This window comes from Candoia aspera, chromosome 2 (assembly GCF_035149785.1).
Source record: "Candoia aspera isolate rCanAsp1 chromosome 2, rCanAsp1.hap2, whole genome shotgun sequence".
Classification (NCBI taxonomy): domain Eukaryota; kingdom Metazoa; phylum Chordata; class Lepidosauria; order Squamata; family Boidae; genus Candoia; species Candoia aspera.
The window spans coordinates 252,799,153-252,824,977 of NC_086154.1; the positions used below are offsets into that span (position 1 = coordinate 252,799,153).

The 25,825-nt window shown below is 40.2% G+C and overlaps 1 protein-coding gene across 1 annotated transcript; it reads right to left on the reverse strand.

Annotated features, from left to right (window-relative positions):
* Positions 1–5,347: 5,347 nt before the first annotated feature.
* On the reverse strand, positions 5,348–24,858 carry LOC134490263 (uncharacterized). Its single transcript, XM_063293178.1, has 9 exons — positions 24,800–24,858; positions 20,006–20,309; positions 18,084–18,290; positions 16,558–16,791; positions 16,047–16,200; positions 13,192–13,301; positions 12,707–12,820; positions 10,480–10,629; positions 5,348–5,595 (listed from the first exon to the last, which is right to left on the reverse strand). Exons 1-9 carry the CDS (start codon positions 24,856–24,858, stop codon positions 5,461–5,463), a joined length of 1,467 nt encoding a protein of 488 aa, XP_063149248.1. The 3' UTR covers positions 5,348–5,460.
* Between the last annotated feature and the right edge of the window lie 967 nt (positions 24,859–25,825).

The following is a 25,825-nucleotide window of genomic DNA, read 5'->3' on the forward strand; positions in this document are numbered from 1 at the left end:
ATACGGGCTCAAACCTTGCTTGGAGGCGTCATCGATGTTACATGACTCCTGTTGTTGACTGGAAGATTTCGAAGTTCTAATCAGACTGCAGAAAGGTATTTTTTAATATTACAGTGGTCTGAAAGGAACTATGAGGGATACAAAGGCAGAAATATTTGCAGGTTTTTCCAAGTTCTGTGGCTTGTTTTCTCAGTTCTGCCTCCCAGAGATTTGTGGAAAACAGAGTGGCGTTGGCTTCCATCGAAAGTGGTTCAAAAGTTCTTTTGTCAGAATTACATCAGAGGTATTACTACCGTACACTTCATTTTTCCCAGCCTTAAATTTAATCCAAAGTTTAATAAATATCTAAAAACACCTGAGGCTCTGCTTCCTTCAGAAACACACACACACACACACACACACAGACAAGAAAGTGGTCAAGATCCTCAAGATCCAGCTACTGTAATATCATATGAAATTGTTCTGCAGGTGAGAGAACATCCTTTATCAATTAGCCATGAAGCCTTTGACTACCTCTCTAGACTTCACTGTAATCTGACAGAACTACTTCATCTCAAAATAAATTTTAAAAAATCCTAAATAGCAGATGGTCGTTGCAGGACATTCAAACTGAGAAGCGAGGGCAACAATCCAGTTACCTTCCATTTGACTGGAATGGCTCTTCTGTCTGTTGAATAAAGGCCAGCGGCAGGTTCTACCTGGTCAGAACCAATTTTTATTGCAGAAAAATGCAGGCCTGCCATCAAGAAAATAAACTATCCATTGTTATTTCAGATTTTCATTTTGGAAGGCTAGATTGCTTAGGGACGAAGCCTTGATGTAATGGTCTGTGAGAATGTCCTTGAGAGACAGGAGGAGGAGGACGAGGAACAGCAGACTAGGCAACAGCCAGATAGGAGACATCTTAGCCCGCAAAAGCGATGGGAGTACAGCAAGCGTCTCAGAAGGGACCCTCCGTAGTTTCTTGGGCGACAGGGGAGAAGTGGACTTTCAGACTTGCAAGATTTTGTTACTGTAACCTTACAATAAAGGTAGTACTAGTACTGATAATTTTGGTTTCATGTCTGGTTTACCTCGAAGGGCTGACACTTTATTACACACTTGTGGAATTTTATGAGGGATTGTTTAATTACATTATAATTAGTATCCTTGTTTTCCTAGTGATGCTTCCATCTTTCTTCCTAGAGAAAATTCATGAAAACAGGAATTTCATAAAAATTCATGAAAAGGGGGAAGAGTCTATAACCATCCATCCATCCATCCATCATCCATTTATATACTTCCATTCAACATCTTCTTTTACTGCTTTCATCAAACATCTTCAACCTGTTTCTCAATAAATCAGGATGGGGTAAATAAATAAATAGGATCATGAAACAGGATGAGGTAGCCCAAAACCCACAGAATAAACTGAATCGGAGGTGGAAGGGAATGAAAAAGCCAGGATGGTAGCAACTGAAGCCTCATCCCTGCACATGCACATACAAAGGGTGAGGCTTCAGTTGGGGGTCACAACCACCACCTTGAATTTTTTGATGCCCCCTGTGGATGCCACTGAACCTAACTAAGATTAACACTAACCAAATTTAGCAAGCTGGATACGTGAAGCTTCTAGGTCTCAACTGAGCTGGCTATACAAGTTTTGTGAACATAGCCAGACAGTTGTTCATGCTATATGCTTGTGTTACATATAATTAACATATTTATTCTGTGTGAATTGGAAGATACAGATATAGAACTACCCTCTTCTCCAGAGTGTCTTATTTCTGGACACCTCAAATACGTTTTCCCCCAAGTCTTTATATTTGCTTAGGAAAGTCAGCTGAACTCCTTGCAGTTTGATGCAACTTAAAGTATCAGACTGTGAAACAGCATCTTACAGCTCAGTGACTTTTACTGTTGCTGGGTTGGGCAATATATACCCCCAGTCTGCTTTCTGCAGTCCCCAAAGTCCTTCAAAAGCGCACTACTGATATTTGGTGACAAGTCAAAATAAAAAAATAAGTTCCAGTAGTCTTAAGATACCAGCTTTACTTTTTTTAATCCCCCAAAATGTCCCTACTGACCCCAAAATTGCCCCTCCATTGATATCATCACATCATCATACATGCCATAACCTTATCTGCTGGGTGGGAAGCAATACTCAAAAAAAAAAAAAAAAGAAAAGGTGTGGTCTTTGTGCTAAGCCACAAACCAGTGTTTACAAACCAGAATTCACTCATCACGCTAAGCCAAAAGCAAACAAACCACAATATGACTTATAATTGGACAAATAATTTGCTTTCTGAGGTTCCTCTCTGCTGCTCCTTGTTTTTATTATTGCCTCTCTTTGACGATTAGGTGTTGGTTATTTGCTTACATTTTAAAAAATTATCTGTATACATTTCCTGCTAGCTACTAGCTTGCTTGAGCACTCTCAAGTGGATTAAAATGTTTAAAGTAAACCAACAAGCAAGTGAGTAAGTGCCTGTTTCATCCTTGTGCCCCCATGATGGGGAAAGCTACACCATCTGTGCCTTTAGCAGCTATGTGGAAAACACCACTTCTCTTCCCTGAATGTCAAGGACTAATTCCTAATTTTATGTTGTTCTTGAAAAGGGAACCTGAAAGCTTTCTTTTTTCTTTTCTATGAAAAACAGTCCTTCAAGCCACTTCATGGCTATCAGCTTGTGTCAGCAGGAGCAAGAGGTAGTATCCCCAGAGAGAGAGAGAGAGAGAGAGAGACAGACAGACAGACAGACAGACAGAATAGTCATACACAGTACTTAACTTGCTCAATTTCCATTTTCTTCACCTTTTGATGAAATATGCAATACTTGTTTTTTGTTGGGTAAACTATGAAAGCACTGGCTATTTTCACACAAACAATGCCTGGTTGGTTGGGACTAGGCTGAAATGAAATCTGCACAAATCTGTGTATGTCTATATGTTTATTTATTTATACATATAAAACTGAATTATATACAGTATTATATCTATATCTATATCTATATCTATCTATCTATCTATCTACACACAGAATATATGCATAAATGTATGTATATGTATTTTATATTTTCTTTCATTCAGATTCAAAACATATAACAATGCTTCTTGTTCCTTTTTTTGGCCTGCCACTAGTGTTAAAAATGTCATGTCCAGAAAGTTTTTACCCACCACAGGTATAATCGGTTGGTGTAATTTCCTTGTGATTATGGTATGGGTAGATAAATTTGCAGATATAAAGGTCAACTGTTGATCGATAACCCAAACCCTAACCCATTTTGCAGGAAAAAAGGTGGATTTAAGTAGCAGCTTTCTAGATTTCATTTAAATATAAGGAAAAACTTCCTGACAGGAAGATCTGTACAACTGCAGAATGGGCTAGCTATGGAGTTTTAGTGTTTATCTCTGGAGGCTTTTAAAAAAGAATCCAGCCAACCACTTCTGGAAGATGTTTTGCAAAGGGTTGGATTAAATGATCCTTGTGGTTCCTTCCAACAATATAACAATTATATTCAGTTATTCTATGATATGCAAAACTATGTTTTGGCTTTGATTCCTACACGTACTACACAAGCTATTGTGTTTGTGGTTGCCTGAATACTAAACGTAATCTGACACTATTTATATCTATTACAAATACTGCATTGAGTCTACAGTCTACATTCTGAAATTGTCTTGGTCCTGCAGACATCAAGGCTAAAACACAGTATTTGGCCTTCTATTTTTTGGAGACTTGCTTCATCTACCATCCTCTGAATAACAGAGAACTCAAAAGTTTACATGCTTTTTTGTGCCATGGTGTTAGCCTCAGTGATTTGGAGGCCTTATAAATCTAAATTATTATTACCCCAACAGTTGGTTTTGGATTTTTTTTCCCATGGGCCAGCACAGCTTTGGTTTCTTTTTAGAGTATCCTGAATGTCCATTTTCTAAATCTGCACAGCTGTCCATTTTGAGCTACTTGAGAAAAGGGACAATATTTGGTTTTGCTTTCTGGGTGGCGGGTGAGTATATCCAAATGGTTTAGCCTGTACTTTAGCCAGAGTTTCTTTTATAAAAACTATAGCAAAGCTTTAAACTAGACAAAATAAAAAAGAAGCTAGAGAGAGACATCTGCTGGAAAGCCTTGTTCTGTACTTGCCACAGATTAATCAATAGCACTGTCAGTGTGGTTCCAGCTGATGAGCATGTTACCACACATGAACTCAAGCAACTCAAATGGAAGCCAATTCCCTGTCGATTCTCGGAAGACAGAGCTAAGCAGCTCTGCAAGGCCAGTGTCTTGAATTCAGTGCATAGGAGCAACAACGTGGTAGTGCACGCTTCCTTATACACAAAGCAGCACACATAGATCTGTGTGTGTGTGTGGTGTGTATAACCACTTATACAGACACATAGCTATGCTTTTCAGTGCTTTGGATGGAGGATCAAAAGCTGCTTCGAAGTGCACAGGGATAGTTTAGAAAATGAATCTATCATCGCACTGGGAGAGTGACTATTAGCAAACCACAGATAATGTGTGCATATTTTCTTATAAGAGGAGAAAAGTCCTCAGTCAAGCTTGACTGTGGGTGATTTTATGGATATGCTTGTGCAGTCTTCTCAGCAGCAATAAGAAAGTGATTTGCTAATGCTGTATTCCAGAATATTTTATTGCCTTCCAAGTCTAGCCTACTGCCCTAGAATTTCCTGGTGGTGTTCCACAGAAATACAGGTAGTCCTCGCTTAATGGCCACAATTGGGACCGGAATTTTGGTTGCTAAATGAATCTGACCCGATTTTATGACCTTTTCTGCAGCCATTATTAAGCTAACCATTGTCAGCGTTAAGCGAACCACATGGTCATTAAGTGAATCAGATGGTTCCCCATTGATTTTGCTTGCCAGAAGCCAGCCAGGAAGGTTGAAAATGGTGATTGTGACCATAGGACAACGCAACGGTCATAAATGCAAACTGTTTGCCAAGTGCCCAAATTGTGATCACACGACCACAGGAGAATGCTGCGATGGTCCTAAGTGTGAGGACCAGTCATAAGTCGGTTTTTTCCGCACCTTTGTAAGTCCAAACCGTTGCTAAATGAATGGTTAAGCAAGGACTACCTGTACTAAGCAGGCTTGATTCTGCTTAGCTTTTCATCAAGGTGCTAAGATGTGCTGGGACTCTATGAGCTTGGCAAGTATAGATACTGTAGCCCTGTTCTTATGCCTTCAGTTATAGCCTAAACATAGATGTTCAGTTAGTGCAACTGAAGATGTGATGCCCATATTCATTGTTTAATTATTTTATTTGAAGAATATTATAAAACTCCACCAAGAGACTAGAGCATGGCACTGCCATTCTTTAAAAAATAGAGATTTCCTTTTATTATTGCTGAAATTCTTTTAAGCAACTTACGTAGCACCTCAATCTCAAAGGCAAGTCTAAATTGCTTACATATCAGGATTAAAATCCAAAACATAGAATAAGAATAAGCTGCTATGGTAGATTAATTGCCTGATCCTCCTTAAACCTTGGAATCTTCTTAAATTCAGCTTGCTTTTTGAAGAACGTCTGGGCTAATATATGGTCTGCTGTTGCATGGAAATAGTCATCCATATCTAGAGTTTGTAGCTGTCAAAACAAATAACATATGGATTGGAGGTATAAGGGTGATGTGTTAGTCTTGATATCCAGTTGGTGTAATATTATGTGAACATATATTATGTGAACATGTGAATAATAATATGCAATATTATGTAACATGATGAGAAGGCACACCTGCCTTCTGGGATGAGGTCCCCCCCCAAGATCTGGATGCCCCCCCCCTTTGTTTAGAAGAGCTGTGAAAACCTGGCTCTTCACCCAGACCTTTGGCAAGGGAGATCGTGACCTGCATTTCATCCCACTTGCCATCTTTTATCTTTATCTTTATCTTTTATTTTTTAGGTTTTATTGATTTTATTGTAATTTCTTTATTTGATTTTTGTGAGCTGCCCAGAGTTGTTGAGAGTCAGGCAGCATACAAGTTTAATAAATTATTATCATTATTATTAGACAGTGAGAATTTTCTGGGGAGAGAGTATGTTAATAACCATTATCAATTCTGTATACTTACTGTACTCTTTGTCATTCTGGGCATTGCTAGACACTGTACAACGCTTTTTATACCATTAAAAAGTATACACGTGAAACCATTTTTAAAAATTTAAATTAAAAAAAATTAAACATAAAAATACCTAGACCAGTGACCATAAATAGGAGAGATGTCATGTTCCAAAATGAATAAAAATGTTTTCATGTACTCAGATTAATATTGGCTTATGCTTTATTTTCGTTTGTTTATTCGTTTAGTCGCTTCGGACTCTTCATGACTTCATGGGCCAGCCCATGCCAGAGCTTCCTGTCAGTCAACACCCCCAACAAACCCAGGGACGAGTCCGTCACCTCTAGAATATCATCTATCCATCTTGCCCTTGGTCAGCCCTTCTCCCTTTTGCCCTCCACTCTCCCTAGCATCAGCATCTTCTCCAGGGTGTCCTGTCTTCTCATGATGTGGCCAAAGTATTTCAGTTTTGCCTTTAATATCATTCCCTCAAGTGAGCAGTCTGGCTTGATTTCCTGGAGGATGGACTGGTTTGATCTTCTTGCAGTCCAAGGCACTCCCAGAATTTTCCTCCAACACCACAGTTCAAAAGCATCGATCTTCCTTCTCTCAGCCTTCCTTATGGTCCAGCTCTCGCAGCCATATGTTACTACGGGGAACACCATTGCTTTAACTATGCGGGCCTTTGTTGTCAGTGTGATGTCTCTGCTCTTAACTATTTTATCGAGATTTGTCATTGCTCTTCTCCCAAGGATTAAGCGCCTTCTGATTTCCTGACTGCAGTCAGCATCTGCAGTAATCTTCGCAACTAGAAATACAAACTCTTTCACTGCTTCTACATTTTCTCCCTCTATTTGCCAGTTATCAATCAAGCTGGTTGCCATAATCTTGATTTTTTTGAGGTTTAGCTGCAAGCCAGCTTTTGCACTTTCTTCTTTCACCTTCATCATAAGGCTCCTCAGTTCCTCTTCTTTCAGCCATCAAAGTGGTATCATCTGCATATCTGAGATTGTTAATGTTTCCTCCAGTGATTTTAACTCCAGCCTTGGATTCCTCAAGCCCAGCTTGTCACATGTGTTCTGCGTACAAGTTGAATAGGTAGGGTGAGAGGATACAGCCCTGCTGTACTCCTTTCCCAATCTTAAACCAGTCTGTTGTTACGTGGTCTGTTCTTACTGTTGCTACTTGGTTGTTATACAGATTCTTCAGGAGGCAGACAAAATGACTTGGTATCCTCATACCACTAAGAGCTTGCCACAATTTGTTATGGTCCACACAGTCAAAGGCTTTAGAATAGTCAATCAAACAGAAATAGATGTTTTTCTGAAACTCCCTGGCTTTTTCCATTATCCATCGGATATTGGCAATTTGGTTCCGAGTTCCTCTGCCTTTTCTAAACCCAGCTTGTACATCTGGCAATTCTCGCTCCATGAATTGCTGAAGTCTACCTTGCAGGATCTTGAGCATTACCTTACTGGCATGTGAAATGAGTGCCACTGTTCGATAGTTGGAACATTCTTTAGTGTTTCCCTTTTTTGGTATGGGGACATAAGTTGATTTTTCTAGTCAGATGGCCATTCTTGTGTTTTCCAAATTTGCTGGCATATAGCATGCATTACCTTGACAGCATCATCTTGCAAGATTTTGAACAGTTCAGCTGGGATGCCATCGTCTCCTGCTGCCTTGTTATTAGCAATGCTTCTTAAGGCCCATTCAACCTCACTCTTCAGGATGTCTGGCTCTAGCTCACTGACCACACCGTCAAAGCTATCCCCGATATTGTTACTCTTCCTATACAGGTCTTCTGTATATTCTTGCCACCTTTTCTTGATCTCTTCTTCTGCTGCTAGGTCCTTGCCATCTTTGTTTTTGATCATACCCATTTTTGCCTGGAATTTACCTCCGATGTTTCTAATTTTCTGGAAGAGGTCTCTTGTCCTTCCTATTCAATTGTCTTCTTCCACTTCCACGTATTGCTTGTTTAAAAATAATTCCTTATCTCTTCTGGCTAACCTCTGGAATTTTGCATTTAATTGGGCATATCTCCCCCTATCACTGTTGCCTTTTGCTTTCCTTCTTTCTTGGGCTACTTCTAGTGTCTCAGCAGACAGCCATTTTGCCTTCTTGGTTTTCTCTTTCTTTGGGATGTATTTTGTTGCCGCCTACTGAACAATGTTGCAAACTTCGGTCCATAGTTCTTCTGGGACCCTATCTACTAAGTCCAGTCCCTTAAATCTATTCTTCACCTCCACTGCATATGCCTTAGGAATATTTGTGAGCTCATAACTAGCTGATCTGTGGGTCTTCCCTAATCTCTTTAGTCTGATCCTAAATTGTGCAAGAAGAAGTTCGTGATCGGAACTACAGTCAGCTCCAGGTCTTGTTTTTACTGACTGTATAGATGTCCACCACCTTTGGCTGCAAAGGATGTAATCAATCTGATTTCGGTGTTGTCCATCTGGTGAAGTCCATGTATAAAGCTGTCTCTTAGGTTGTTGGAAGAGAGTGTTTGTTATGCAGAGTGAGTTGTCTTGGCAAAATTCTATCAGCCTATGTCCTGCTTTGTTTTGTTCTCCCAGGCCATGCTTACCTGTAATTCCAGGTGTCATTTGACTGCCCACCTTAGCATTCCAGTCTCCCGTGATGAAAATAACATCTCTTTTAGGCCTGTTATCCAGTAGGTGCTGCAGATCCTCATAGAACTGCTCTACTTCAGCTTCTTCAGCATCTGTAGTTGGGGCGTATATTTGGATCACTGTGATGTTAGATGGCTTGCCCTGAATTCGAATTGAGATCATTCTACCGTTTTTTGGATTGTATCCAAGCACTGCTTTACCCACTTTACTATTAATTATGAAGGCTACTCCATTTCTTCTGTGGTCCTCTTGTCCACAGTAGTAGATCTGGTGGTCATTTGATGTGAAGTGGCCCATTCCAGTCCATTTCAGTTCACTGACGCCCAAAATGTCTATCGTGAATCTTGACATCTCACCAATAACCACATCCAATTTGCCCTGGCTCATAGATCTTACATTCCACGTTCCAATGGTGTGTTGATCCTTAGAACATCATATTCGCCGTTCACCACCAGCACCGTCGGCTGCTAGCCGTCCTTTCGGCTTTGAGCTAGCTGCGTCATCACGTCTGGGGCTAGTTGAACTCATCCTCTGTTCCTCCCCAGTAGCATTTTGACCATCTTCTGACCTGGGGGTCTCATCTTCCGATGGTATACCGACATATCTCTGGTTGTACTGATCCATTTAGTTTTCACGGCAAGAATACTGGGGTGGGTTGCCATTACCTTCCCCAGGGATCGCATTTAGTCTGACCTCTCTGTCATGACCTTCCCGTCTTGGGTGGCCCTTCACGGTTTAGCTCATGGCATCATTGAGGTGCTCAAGCTCCAGCACCACGACAAGGTAACGATCCTTTGCTGAAGGCTTTATTTTCAGATTGTGGTATTTCATCAGGTAAGCATTAAGGCTTCAGTGAGGGCACAACACCTGTCTATGAATCTTTAGAACAATCACTAGAGGCAGCCCCACAGCCTGGGAAAATTGTTGCTTTAAAGAGTTTCAGACAGGTGCTATGTCTCCCAAGAATATTTTCTGTAAAAGTTGGTGAGGTGGAAATCAGTGGTTCCCAGGCTACAGGTGGCCATTATGTAACCATATCGCAGCTGCTCAAGGCTACTAAGTGACTCACTACTTTGTGTTAATTCAGGACAGCAGGAAGAAAAAGCCTGGAGTTTAATCCCTTGAGAAGATATAGAAATCCCTGACATTTCTAAACTGTAGTGGGCAATCAACTTTTGTATGTGAGTCTTCATTCTTGTCTTCAATAAAGATCTAATCTAGCTGAACTCTGTCTGTGGGTCTTCTGCCAAGTCACCTTGAGAAGATGAACTAAGAGTTAAGTGTTTGGAGACCAATGATTTACTGCTGTGCCCAAGGGCGAAGTTTGACAGTTTTGGAATTGAGTCTAAAGCACCCTCCTAGATCCAAGTGAATAGGAAGCACAGAGAGTGGTTCAGTCAGAAATTATTCAATCATTGATCATAGCTGACTGGCAGATCTATATAGGGAGAAGGTGTTTCCTCAGACATTCTGATCAATAGTTGTTGAGGACCTTATGGGATAATAGCAAAGCTCAAAACTTGCCATAGGAAGGAAGTGTAAGTTCAGCATCATGGATAAGGGCACAGAACACACTAATTTACAATAAATTATAAAATTAGCATCATATATACAAAGTACTATGATGTACACTTAGTTGTTTTACTTTAATCTCCAAAACATTTAACACTTGCATTTGCTTCATAATAACTTCAGAGTCCTAATTAAATTGTGGGTCTCTCCTGGGAATGTAGGCAAGTGCAACAGAATTTCTAGGAACTCAAATGGATGTCTCACCTGGTTTCTGGTGCTGAATGCCAAAATGAAAAGCAAGTCTTCATCACATATGCTCTTGATGTAGTGTTGGGTTCCAACTGGGAAGAACACAACATCTCCAACACCAATAGTAAAGTCAGTAGAAAGTGTAGGGGAAACAATAACACCCACCTGCAGATAAGATGCACCAGCAGGAATTAATACTTGCATATCCGGACCACTAATCCTGGTTTCAATTTACTCTACTACAAAACTGACTCCTTGCAATGTTTGCAAGTAAAATATTGATGACATTGTATTCTACAGGTCATTGTACTCTACAGTATTGATGAAAAGGCAGGAATCTATATGCAACTCACTTAAGATCCATTTATTTCAATGGAAGAGTTAGGTACATTCTTAACTACAATCCCATTTATTTTCCCCCTACTCCTACCCTACTTCTTTAGAGACATAGAAACACAGAGATGGTTGAAGCCTTCTAAATTATTTTATATATGAGATAAACAGAACATAGCACCTAAATTACAATAGGAATCTCAATTATTTTGATACCTAATAACAACAACAATTTCAGGTGTTTTTTTAAAAAACTAATCATACTTTCAGAGGATTTATTTACTTAATATATTTTGATCCCCTTACCAACTGAAATTCCAGAGACTAACGAGTTATAAAGAGTTATAAAACAATAAACTAGAATAAATATAAATAGCAGAAGAGTTTACCAGCACAATCCTCTCACATGCACCCCATCACCATCACTTTAACATAATATGTGTCCTAAATTTAATTATTTATTTATTTATTTAATTTATATCACCGCCCATCTTCCCCAACAGGGGACTCTGGGCAGTTTACAATAAAATAACACTAAAAACATAACCACCTAAAATTACCATTAAAATATACATAAAAACAAATGTAAAATCCAAGTGGAGATGGAACACAATCACTAAGAGGTGCTATGGCGCCAGCCATCCCCAGGAGGAGCTATCACTCTCCCCCTCCCAAGCAAGGCAACAGAACCAGGTCTTCAGTTTCTTCTGGAAGTGCAAGAGTGAGGAAACCCGTCTCAACTCCGGGGGCAAGATGTTCCAAAGTGTGGGCGCCACTGCAGAGAAGGCTCGCCTCCTGGACCCCGCTAGATGAAATTCCTTTACTGATGGGGTCCATAGCATGCCCTCCCTGCCTGACAGGGTGGGACAGGTCGATGTTATGGGGATGAGATGGTCCCTCAGGTATTAAATTATATTTAACGGTCCCTCAGGTATGAATTTATTATATAAATTGTTACATTTATAAATCAATTAAAAATGACAAGTACTGGCACACCTTTAAGGAGATGGAGATTTGATTCCATGAAATGTCCTGTTTAATATTCTTGATGGTTGCATCTCACTAACAGATGAGGATGACGTCATCAGCCAATCTCACAATATATATGGGAATTAATTCAGATGGGATTGCATGGCGTAAAGGCATAAGTCAATCCATGTTCCTTTCTTATACTTCATTTTTTTCTTCCCCTAGGATTTTGCTCTTCCTGCATGCCTCACAATGCATACTGGTCTGGCTCATACATACAGTAACTATAAATTAGATTTCTTTCAAAATTGAAAATTGAAATTGCCAAATTGCCCATGGTTCCCCCTTGTCTTCTCCTGCCAGCAGGAATAACTAAGCAAATCAGGAAACCCTGTTTGCTTGGTGCTTTCTGCCTGGCTTATGACTGTTGTTTGATGTGAGAAGCACTATCCATGGATCTCACTCTACATTTAGTGCAAAACAGACCAAATCGGCTGGGATTTATTCAGTATTTCCCATTGACAAGCCAATCTATGTGAGAGCAGTTGAGTAGCATGTACCTGCAGATCTCCATAGTAAACCACAATTGTGGCCTATCCTTATGTGCAAATTGCCTGGTTAATATTAAACTGTATGAATGCACCAGGAGAAGCTGCCAGAGGATCGGGGAAGGATAATTTCATTCTTTAAAATATGTTGATGGATACAGTATCACCTGTTGTGCGGCTATGGATTACTTTATTCACTTCTCAACTCTACTTCACCAGAAATTGAAATAAAGCTTAACCAGGAACTGTCGGATTCCGCACAAGTCTTCTGAAGGAAGATACTGCAGCTTACATCTACCTATCCCAACCTGACACCATCCAACTGTAATTCACAGAATTCTTACATTGGGAAAAGTTGGTTTGCATCACAGCGGTTAAAGTTAAGCTACTACCTTTCCACACCCACTGATGACATATCCCATCTCGTTGGCATTGAAATGGAAATGGGGCTGACGTAAACCATTGCTGTAGATCCGGAGTGTTCCCAAGGTAAGAGTGTCTTCCTTCTGAAAGGAAGGAACAAGCCACAAATATATACAACAGTAGCATTGGGGAAATTATATCATCCTTCCTATTATTCACTTTTAAATTTCAATTTATTGTGAATAATTGTATTTACCATGGATGTTTTAATGCTATGTATACCTTGTTAACCACTGAGAGACTTGAGTGAATTATTTATTTATTCCACAAATTGTGAAGAGTGGAATAATTTCCAATATTGCAAATATATACATTTTGCAAAGTATTAACATACAAAAACTCACATTTTATAGGAGTTTTTAATGACTCCCCCAAATAAAATTTGAATAAGATAATGACTGCCCCAACTAGCTTGGCCTCCAGAGCAAAGAGCATTTTTTACTTGCGTACTTACCGAATGGAGAAATTCACTGTAAATTTTTTCATTGGGTTCTAAGCCTTCTCCATCTTTTACATACCGAGCCCACTGGATTATTCCCCCTGGAAGCCGGAATTCAGTTGATCCTGAATTGAGAACGTAGCGATCACAGAAAAATTGTTAGGCTCTTGGGTGATACTCAAGGGTTTCTTTTTAGCTTAATTATTTTATTAAGTATTATTTTTGATTAATGGAAAGCTAAGTGATAGAGCACATGTCTTGCATGCTGTGTAGAAGCCTTGCTAAACTTTTTATATATGCATGGAAAAAATCAACTTAAGAGTATATCCCCATACCAAAAAAGGGGAACACTAAAGAATGTTCAAACTATCAAACAGTGGCACTCATTTCACTTGCCAGTAAGGTAATGCTCAAGATCCTGCAAGGTAGACTTCAGCAATTCATGGAGCGAGAATTGCCAGATGTACAAGCTGGGTTTAGAAAAGGCAGGGGAACTAGGGACCAAATTGCCAATATCCGCTGGATAATGGAAAAAGCCAGGGAGTTTCAGAAAAACATTTATTTCTGTTTTATTGACTATTCTAAAGCCTTTGACTGTGTGGACCAGAACAAATTGTGGCAAGTTCTTAGTGGTATGGGGATACCAAGTCATCTTGTCTGCCTCCTGAAGAATCTGTATAACGACCAAGTAGCAACAGTAAGAACAGACCACGGAACAACGGACTGGTTTAAGATTGGGAAAGGAGTACAGCAGGGCTGTATCCTCTCACCCTACCTATTCAACTCATACGCAGAACACATCATGTGACATGCTGGGCTTGAGGAATCCAAGGCTGGAGTTAAAATCTCTGGAAGAAACATTAACAATCTCAGATATGCAGATGATACCACTTTGATGGCTGAAAGCGAAGAAGAACTGAGGAGCCTTATGATGAAGGTGAAAGAAGGAAGTGCAAAAGCTGGCTTGCAGCTAAACCTCAAAAAAACCAAGATTATGGCAACCAGCTTGATTGATAACTGGCAAATAGAGGGAGAAAATGTAGCAGCAGTGAAAGACTTTGTATTTCTAGTTGGGAAGATTACTGCAGATGCTGACTGCAGTCAGGAAATCAGAAGACGCTTAATCCTTGGGAGAAGAGCAATGACAAATCTCGATGAAATAGTTAAGAGCAGAGACATCACACTGACAACAAAGGCCCGCATAGTTAAAGCAATGGTGTTCCCTGTAGTAACATATGGCTCCGAGAGCTGGACCATAAGGAAGGCTGAGAGAAGGAAGATCGATGCTTTTGAACTGTGGTGTTGGAGGAAAATTCTGAGGGTGCCTTGGACTGCAAGAAGATCAAACCAGTCCATCCTCCAGGAAATAAAGCCAGACTGCTCACTTGAGGGAACGATATTACAGGCAAAACTGAAATACTTTGGCCACATCATGAGAAGACAGGACACCCTGGAGAAGATGCTGATGCTAGGGAGAGTGGAGGGCAAAAGGAAGAGGGGCCGACCAAGGGCAAGGTGGACGGATGATATTCTAGAGGTGACGGACTCGTCCCTGGGGGAGCTGGGGGTGTTGACGACCGACAGGAAGCTCTGGCGTGGGCTGGTCCATGAAGTCACGAAGAGTCGGAAGCAACTAAACGAATAAACAACAAATGGCGTTCCCAAAGGCTTTCTTGCATGCAGGTCGTCTTCGGTTCAATTGTTTGTGTGCCCTCAATTAGGTGTTGATGATTAACAGCCATGGAGATAGATTCTCTCCAGGATGATTTATCCTCAATTTGACCTCAACACTCCTTCCATCCTGTAGACTCCTTTATGAACTCCTTTGTGAACTCTGAGGAGGTACTATCAGCCAGTGTTAACTATATTGAGCTCCATTGGTCAATAGCAACGGGAAGAGGCAGCTTGCTATGAATGGAAGAATATTTTCTAAAAATAATGTCATGAGATTGTTGAGAACGAACTGTATAACTGATGCTGATCTGACAGTAAAAATCATATCTTACTTTATTTAACGCTGATGTACTCAATATATTATTTTAGCATGAATTATGCTGTTCTTTTTGGTAACTGGTTCAAAGATTGTAGAAGAAACTATATACAGCTAACAAGGATCTGGCTTTACATTTATATTTTAGAAGTATTTGATTTACTTAAGTTAAAAATAAGGAAGGCATTTGGATCTCTCATGTCTACAATAGCAGTGTCAAGCATAAATATATTCACAAAACATGTTTACAATTTTTTCTTTTTTTTGCAAACAGCTCAGGACCTAAATATTGCAAAAATGTCAAACACCACAACAAACAGAAATACAGTAGACTCTCAGTTAACCGGCTCCCATGGGGATTGGTAGATGCTGGATAAATGTAGTTTCTGGTTGCTTGAGAGTTACTATTAAACCCTAATACCCACTAGATGGCAGCAGAGAGAGACAGATTTTTTTGTCAGGTGCTTGAGAGTGCCGTTGCTTGAGTTCCGGTTAACTGAGAGTCTACTGTAGCTTCAGCATGGCCCTGATCTGTAGCAGACCAGTTCATGCTTTATTTCAGCCAGAAAGAAAAGGCCTACTTAGTTAATGCCAAAATACTATCTGCAGGATGTTATACAACCAGGAGGGCTTCTGATGATGATTGCAACTGTTGTATAGCTGATGTGGGAGAAGATATTCCCTCAGGGTGTTGAACCCATATAGTTAGAGACTCCTGTATGGGCAATTATTTCCTGGCTAAGCATTTCTGCGCCTGATTGGAAATGTAACACATGAGAAGGTGGTGATGTCACCACCCTTTGTTGCATTAAAAACCCAAGAGTCTTATAAGGCAAAAGTGGTTCTCTTCTGCATGTCCACCTAGCTTGCTCTATAGTACCTTTGAGGTCAAAGAAGTACCGCCATACAAGCATATCTGCAGACTGGTTATAGGTGGCATTCTGAACAAGCTCTGCTAAGTTGGGTGGAAGGTTGATCGCTTGGTCTTCTGCTTGCTTCTGGAATGACCGGATGAAATCCACACCACCTTGAGGCTAGGAAACACACAGTACATTTTGTATTCAGCAGATCCAGGTAGGAATGACAATGGCTTCATCCAATAAAGTTAATTTTAGCTTAAAGAGAGGTAGGTGGTGATAAGAGCCAAATGCACAAGATTAAGTTAAAGGATCTTAAAGGTTTCTCTGTTTGAAGGGAAGACATGAAGAAAAATGTTCAAGGTCAATTTCAGCCAAAGGCTACTTGGAATTATTTTATATCTCATACAGAAAGACATTTGAATTTGGCAATGGATGTGTACCCAGGAAGGGTATTGTGACACACCGCCAATGACAGTCAAAGTAGTTGTGGGTCTGTTAAGAAATAGGATTTGGAATTCCTGTTGGACAAACCTTTAGAGACCTCGCTGCAATGTCTTCGGGTGTCAAGAAAAATGTATCGTCAAGGTCCAGAGTCTGAAGCTCCTCATGGGTTGTAAAAAACAGCAAGAACAAACACTCTTCTGCACCGACATTCTTGATCCAATGCAGGGTATTTCGAGGGAAAAAAATAATCTGTCCTGCCGTGACATTGTATGTAGTTACTGTACTTCCACCAGCATCAACTACCCCGATCCACGCAGTTCCCTGAAACACAGCAGCAACAAAACAATATGTTATGATTGGCCAGGAAGTAATGTGCGGAGAGAATAGTCCACCATATGATGAAATAAAAGAGTCCAAAATTGACTTGCCTGAAACTCCTAACCAGTTTACGATCTGGGTTTACTTTACTTTACTTTAGTTTTCACTTTAGTTTTCACTTTACTTTACGAGTCTCATGTGGCGCAGAGTGGTAGGCGGCAGCATTGCAACCAAAAACCCTCCCCACGACCCGACTTCGATCCCAGCAGAAGCTGGATTCTCTCTGGGTAGCCGGCTCAGGTCGACTCAGCCCTCCATCCTTCCGAGGTCAGTAAAATGAGCACCCAGCTTGCTGGGGAAGGTGACGACTGGGGAAGGCAATGGCAAATCACCCCACTCTATAGTCTGCCAAGAAAACATCGCAAAAGCGGCATCCCTCCAAAGGGTCAGACATGACTCGGTGCTCACACAGGGGACCTTTCACAAACATATTTATATGGCTGAAAAAAAGCCACAATGTGTATTGGGAAGTAGGAATAACCTTGAGAATGAGATGGAAGAGCCGCACCCAAGGCCATGGTCAGATAAACAAAATCTGAGTCCGGGGCAGAAATGTAATCTGAGAAAGCATCTCAGGCTGGACCCTCCCTAGTTCTCAATAAGGTAAAGGGAGGGAGGGGAGAAGTGCAATCAGATTTGCAAGACTGATGTCGGCCCTTCAAGGCAGACAGACTAGGAAACCAGAGTTAGGAACACTAATACTACATTTCTTGTAAGGTTACAGTAACAGAATCTTGCAAGTCTGACTGTGCATGCTTTCTTCACACATCCTTCACATCTGGACTGGGTACTCCCTTCTCAGTTAAACCAAACTCCTCATCCCATGCTTTCTTCCCACATTCTCTCACAGGTTCTCAACTTATCTTGACTGTAAGTACTCCCGTTACCTATCCTTGATCTCTACAGCTTGGCAGATTATTTAAGAAGGTGCTGCTGCATTCTTGTTAGACACATCTTGATTAAAGGGTCAGAGATGCAGATTTCCTTCCCAATAATTATTTCATAGGGTTCTTGAGAGAAAATGCTGCCTGCCTAGCTAACTGCTACTATGGATTTCGCCCTCCCGTTTGTTTTTGGGGGGGGGAAGGGGGGTTAAGTGTTTTATGTGCATGCCCTGGTATTTCAGTACGCTCTTTTCTTCAACTCTTTCACTGCTGGTTGCTGTTGTGTTCTTTGCCCCCTCCCCAGTTATTTAAAGATAATTAGGTAAATAAAAACATGAACTTCAATATTACCTTTAAGAGGTAACCATGTTCATTGGCGTTGAAATGCCAGTGTGGAAGACGTAACGCTTTGCTCTTGATCAGAAGAGTTCCAAACATCACCTTGGAACGCTGAGCATTGATACTTGTTCCAAACACCATTTCTTCCTTGTTCTGGTATTCGTTGGCATTTTTCCGAAATCTTGACCATTGAATAGCACCTCCTGGAAACTGGTGCGTCTGGAAAGTTGCACATGCATGATAATGTTAGTTCAAATGGCTTAACAAATCTAGTGAAGATTGGATCGCTGTAGATATCAAAGGATATTCACCTGGTGGATACATCAGAAAATACCAGTTAATCCGATGATACCTGTTTAATTTTTCAGCTATTAAAACTACAAGCTTTTTAATCACTGGCATCTTCTCTTCCATGATTCTGATCAACTGATCAACAGTCTGAATCTCTTTTGATCTTTGTAGTTTTAGACAGCCTAAAGCAGCAGTTGTTCAGACAGGACTGGGTCTATGTCTGTAATCCAAGATAAAGCAATGGAAGGAGAGAGGGTTGCGTCCAGTTCCAGATAAAGTTCACTAAGGTTTGAAATTTGTGAAATGATCAGTGAAGATAACACTAGAGCAGTGTTTCTCAACCTTGGCAACCTGAAGATGTGTGGACTTCAACTCCCAGAATTCCCTAGCCAGCATGCTGGCAAGGGAATTTTGGGAGCTGTAGTCCACAGATCCTCAAGCTGCCAAGGTTGAGAAACACTGCACTAGAGAGTTCCCCAATAAAGCACAGATCCAGGACGGATCTTTCAGCCAGGGCTGCCACAAGTAGATGTGCAAGTTGTGTACTGCACAAAAGTGCATGACACAGGGGGTGCCAAACTATGGAAATGGTAGTAGCCTAGTGTCGCATTTCAGAGCGATAGGTTGGGGGAAGAAGCCTGTCCAGTTACTACTCCACATGTCTGTGCAAGCACTGTAGAAGAAAAGGGGAGAACGAAGCACCAGGAAGCCAGAGCTGCCACATGACATCACTTGATGCACAAAGGGGCCTCAGAGATCAGCAGTGGCCCTGGCTTCGACCCATGAGTTTGTGTGTCCAGTTTCTCTAGGCCTAGCTTACAGAACCTACCCCTTGAGCTCCACTTCTACAAAGAACAGCAGTTCAGTCAGCGGTGAGAAACTTAAAAATTAAGCTACCCAAATATTTGCAGCTGTGTGAGCAATTTTGGGTACCCCAAGGACAGCACATGTAACACCTTTGCTGTGGGAGCTGCGCTGGGTGCCAGTTTGCTTCCGGGTCCAATTCAAGGTGCTGGTTATCACCCTTAAAGCCCTACATGGCATGGGGCCAGGCTACCCATGGGGCCAGGCTACCCATGGGGCCAGGCTACCCATGGGGCCAGGCTACCTGAGGGACCGTCTCATCCCCATCACATCAACCTATCCCACCCAGTCATACAGAGAGGGCATGTTATGGACTCCGTCCATGAGAGATTTTCAATTGGCAGGGCTCAGGAAGCGGGCCTTCTCTGCCATGACCCCTGCGCTGTGGAACACTCTTCCCCCAGAGGTGAGGAAAGCCCTGTCTCTCCTGGCCTTCTGGAAAGGGGTGAAGACCTGGCTCTGCCATCTCACATGGGGCGGGAGGCGGGGTAACCAACCCGGGGAGCGGTTAGCACCCTGAAGACACTCCCTGGAAGTTAAGAACTTTTTACCATCTATTCCCTTGGAATATATTATTTATTTAAAGTGATTGTTTTTATTGTATTGTTTTATTGCATTTTAACTGGTATTTTATTCTTGTTTTATTGTAAACTGCCCAGAGTTGCTCGCTGAGTGTGATGGGCCATGACTACATTTGAAGTATGTATTTATGTATGTATGTACGTATGTATAAATCTGTCCTATGCAAAACAAATATGGAAGAAACAGTCTAGTTATACCTTGGATTTAGTGAGGTGGTGGAGAAACTGGTACTTGGGGTCTACCTGGCCTTTGTGAGCAAGTGTTATTGGAATTTTCTGGGAAACTGATCCCTGGTTTTCTGGATTCGTTTCATGCTTTGCTTCTGTTTTAAAGTCAGGGTTGCTGACATAGACCAGGGACACAATCAGCACCCCCACCACTGTGGTTATTACACAGGCCAGCAGACAAACCAGGAAGACATGGAGAAGAGTCCAGTGGTTCTTTTTCACCTTTAGGAAAGAAAGGAAGAAAAAGGAAGAATTACAAGGCAGCTCTGTAAAACTGGAGTCACAGCAATACTGCTACATTCCCACTGTGTTTGCATAAATGTACCTTCCATATCTTCTCAGAGCAAGTTATGGGATAAAATAGACTCCGACTGCATAAAGTCATCTTTTGTTTAACAGTGAATTCAGGTGGTTGAATGCCAATTGGTTTGAAAGTGAAATGTAGCCACCTAAAATTAAGTAAGAGCCAGTTTGGTGTAGTTAAGACACCAGGCTAGAAACCAGGAGACCGTGAGTTCTAGTCTCACCTTGAGCACAAAACCAGCTGGATGACCTTGGGCCAGTCACTCTCTCTCAGCCCTAGGAAGGAGGCAATAGCAAACCACTTCCGAAATCTTGCCAAGAAGACTGCAGGAACTTGTCTAGGCAGTCAATACTGCCTCAAAGTTGCACACACATTCTCAGGAGACTTTACTTCCTGCAAAAGTGGCAGGATTTGTTCTCTGCTTCTTTTGCAGGAAGTAAGCAATTTTTGGAAGAATTCAATGTAGAAGAAAAGGAAGGATTTAGATAATTCACTATCCCTGGGGTCAGCATCATAGGGAAAGCTAGAACTATGGACGGGCCTGACAGTGGCTGACCTTAGCCATAGTAAAGGTAAAGGTTTCCCTTGACTTTAAGTCCAGTCGTGTCCGACTCTAGGGGGCGGTGCTCATCTCCGTTTCAAAGCCGAAGACCTGGCATTTGTCCGTAGACACTTCCGTGGTCATGTGGCCGGCATGACTAAACGGAATGCTGTTACCTGTCCGCCGAAGCGGTACCTATTAATCTACTCACATTTGCATGTTTTCGAACTGCTAGGTTGGCAGGAGCTGGGACTACCAACGGGAGCTCACCCCGTCACGCGGATTAGAACCGCCGACCTTCCGATCAGCAAGCTCAGCAGTTTAACCAGCAGTGCCACCGAGTCCCTGACCTTAGCCATATTCACATGCTTTTATGTCCTGTATGCATACAAGTGGGTGTAAAAGGATGATCTGCATCTTCATCCTCATTTTTCCCTTCTTAAAAGATTCAAAGTTCAATCAGATTCCACAAACATCAAGCAATATTCCCTAACCCTAAATGTCTACATATGGCTTTAAAAAAAAGTGGTACCTACACTCTTAAAAATGGTTGGGTTTCTACTGTAAATCTGAAAAGAGTGAGTTTGTGCATGGGAACAATATTCAGCAATGTCTCATTTATGGACTTTTGCTGTTTTTACTTTGGAAACAAATGATTATCTTGCTGATATTAAATGCAATTCTCACCCTAATTCTGGCCAGCTTCCTATATCTTTCTTGGACACACACAGGGAGAGGTTAAAATATAATTGTACCTATAACTGCTGCGAAGAAGATCAAAAGCCACTTCTTTATATCTTTTTTTCCTTTTCTCTTTTCTTCCACTTTTCTTTTTGCAGTTTTAGTTTCTTTTATTTCTCCCTTTCTCTTTTGTTCTACTTTAGTTTGTATTAGTGCTTACTATTGTTAAAACTTTCAATAAAAATTATATTAAAAAATGGAAGATGAACAAGTTAAACAGAATATGATAAAATGGGCTAAGAATTTTGGTTACAACATATAGATGAGAAGAGTGAGGTTAAAAGGATTGAAGTTTACATTGTCTTATAATTTAAGAGAGTATTTTTATAAAACGATATACCGTTTGTATATATCACCAGAAAGATTATCTAAGATGTATAAAGGCACCTCTAATTGTTGTTGGAAATATCAAGAGGATGAAGGAACATTTTACCATGTATGGTGGACTTGTGAAAAAGCATAAAAAGACTGGTTACAAATACATATAATGTAGCGAGCTTTAAAAATTAATATGCAGATGAAACCAGAAGTTTTCTTACTAGGACTCATGGATAATCAATTAGAAAAGGCTCATGGGTGGTTGGTTTTATATATAGTAACCGCAGCCAGGTTATGATATGTGCAAAGATGGAAGAATACAGAAACACCAATAATGGAGGAATGGATCATGAAGATGGCAGAAATGGCTAAATTGACTTGTTTGATTAGGGAAGGAGCAATAATTACTTTTGTAAAAGACTGGAAATCCTTTGTGGACTTTTTGCTGAAAATGGATAAAAATGAACTGGTGATCTCTGGATTTACTGATTAAAAAGGGCTGTATATGGGAAGAAGGGAACTACGTTATATAATTGGGAGGGCAGAAGCAGTCTTACATTTGTAACTGCTGCAAAGAAGATCAGAAGTCACTTTTTAAAATATTTTTTTTCTTCTTTTCTTGATCTATACTGTTCACTTTTTCTATCTATATCTTTTTCTGTAGCTTTTAACTTTGTAAAAAAAAATCTTCAATGAAAATTATATATATGAAAATGGACATAGCTTTGGCAGCACCATCATGGTCACCATCTTGACTTTTTTGACCATACTCTGTAGATACTCCTGACTAAAAGAAAAAAATAATTGGCAGTTCCAGAAGACAGTGAAGCAGTAGCTTGGTTTGTTGTTGTGCAATGATCAAAGATAACGCTGATTGCTGAGTTTGGAAGACAAAGCCCGTTTTACTCAAGAGGGGAAGGTTCCTGTTTTCATCCTGCCTTTTAGTTTTGACATTTAACTCCATACTTGAATTACATTGTCCTAATTCAACTGGTTCAATTGCCTAAGTAAAGTGTGGAATTGCTTGAGCAAGTAGAGAAACAAATATTGGTTAATTTTTCTTCTTTCTTTTCTTCCACTCTGGTTGCAATATCCAAAGTGTTCTATCCCCATCTTAGCTTAACCAGTTTTATGATCTGCCTGGGCTGTGAATGATTTGTTTTAGTTATAGTTACTGAGACCAAGCCAGCTGCAGAATTTATGCAAAATGCTTAAATGGCATGCTAAGATAAAGGTTGGTAACAGATACATTTACTCAATGCCTTGCTTGCACGCTCTAGATGTTCCTGCTGCTCACTAAGAGGAGCCAACTGGCATCATCTTGTGGTTTGGCTTGTCATGTGAACATGGCTATGGCGTGAAATCATTACTGTTTTCATTAACCATACTTTCATTAAGCATACTTAGTGTTTTCATTAACCATAGTTATAGTATATGAATTTTATTTAAATGGATCTAACAGTGTGTTCTTTGTCATAAGATCACCCTTCTGAGCCTATGCAATGAGTCCCATTGTACTATCTAGGACAACTTCACCACACACCAATCCAGAACGAAGTTGAGAAAAAGCATAGGGGACACCCCATCCCCTCTCCGATCCCTGCCGAGATCCTGGAGTAACTAGAAACATGCTAAACCCACAGGGAGTAAATAGCAGAGCAATTTCTATTGAGAAAAGTTCCATTGATGTGTTACTTCATTATCTGCTTGTCATAATGATGGACATTTCATCATTAAAAAAAAGGAATAGTATGTATATTTATTTTGTCAAAGTGACATGGCCCCCCGTCTCAGTTGCAGTGACTCTGGGCGGCATACAATAAAACCAGGAATTAAAATGTGATAAATATATTGCATCAAAGAATGCTAAGACTCTCATCTCCTTGATTACCTGATTTGTCTTTGCAATACGTGATGCAATTATGCTTGATAAAAATCTCATTAAAGATAAACTCTCCTTTGAGTTGAACTTTACTACACCGACCCATACTTCGTTGTTTTTGTAAATACTATGGAAATGATTTTGCCATCGTTTCTTCCCTGAGTAACTTTTAACACTAGTGATCTCCCCAACAAATATTAGCAAATCCCATTATTTTAAAAATAAACAGGTCAATATAATGATTCAGAAATATCTTTCTGCTGTATCTCCTTTTACAGTATATATGATAATAGATTCTATTTTTCAAATGTACTTATGCAGCTAACTGTTCATGTCTCACTGATTAACCTCCATAACATTGTGGCTATGAAGTTGAGCCATGAAAGGTATAGATGTGGCACCACTCAGTTTCTAGAACATGAATTGTGAGAATAAAATGGGGGTATCTGCTCATTGCTTTGAGCTCCACGGGGAAAGAGGAAGGGAATTGACACAAATCAATGAGTATCTGAAATATGTACATTCACCCCTTCTTCACAAAAGGTTATCAGATCTCCTCCAGAAGGTTGGCATTGTAAATTCAGGCTATGTAAATTTAGTATAAATTCATTACACTAAAGATGGGACAGAATCTGTCCATTTAGAATGCATAGCACTATTGCATATTATACCCTGTGCAGGAGAAACATGCGTTCAGACTATGGAAATTACTCATCATGTTCTTCCAAAGATCTGAAAGCAACATCAGTAGGCCTGTCTGTTCTCATTGGTGGACTAGTGATCTGGAACAATGATTTAGCTCTGCAATTACCTCTAATCCTTTGAAAACAGTTTCTCTCTGTCAACTAGAAATGGGGAAAAGATAATGTCTAATTGTACTTTCTTTAGATTTTTATACTTCATTCATGTTCTAATGCAGATTTCTTGCATTAAGAAGAACCAACATAGCTTTCTAAATATTTTAGAAATGCAACTTACGTGACATTTTTGCTTAATCCTCTCTGGCGTAGTGGAGTTGCTTGGAGGTACTTCTCCATGTGGCTCAAATCCTGAATTATCCATTTTACATTAGAAAAAGTAGAATTTTGCATACATCAAAAGGAAAATACTTCAGTAGTTGAAGGAGGCAACTGATTTTTGTTTTATGATAGCTATTTGGTAATAGAAATTTCAGTGTGAACGTTAGGAGAGAATGCAAATGATATCCTCTTTTTTAAACAGAACTATTTCTGTCAGGAAGGATTTCATAATGAGTAATCTATTTCTAAATTCAGCTATGAATTCTTCAGTTAACCAGCATAATAAAAGCAAGATGATAGCTAGATAGGTGATTGATAGCTAGCAACAGACAGACACCAGATGGGAAAATACAGACCACCTTCTAGTAAAGTTGTTCAGGAAAATAGATCATTCTTGGACCCTTCTAATGAAGCTCTATTGATCCAAGATACATGTTAAATTACTTCACTTCAGTACATATATATATATAATAGTCAAGACAGAGGCCCTAGTCTAGCTCAGATCCTTTTAAAAAATTGGGCAAACATCAAAACAAAATTATAAACACAAGATACATTCTCTTAGGCAATGGTTTCATTCAAGTTACATATTTTTAAAGCCCTTTCATCCTATTCTTTCCTCTGTTCAAGCTAATACCTCTCAAACAGTCAATTCTTATAATTCCCGACAGGCATCAATTATCTGAAGAGACTATGAAGGGGTTCTTTTGGTAAACAGTACAGACCAGCAGCACAGACTGTTTCTATCTTCTCTGCGTTTCCCCACAGAGGTTTTCGTTACAAAATATTCACCAACTATTTTCTACCTTATATACTTAACAAACTTACTTATTACCAAGTCTATGTATCTTAAACTATACCAACATCTATGTTTATGTCTTAGTCCTACAGTCTATTCTTTGTTGCTTGAGCATGCACCAAAGTCTTTAGCCACCATCTAGCCAACTTCAAATTAGCTTCTGTTGCTGCCAGCTGCTGTTCTAAA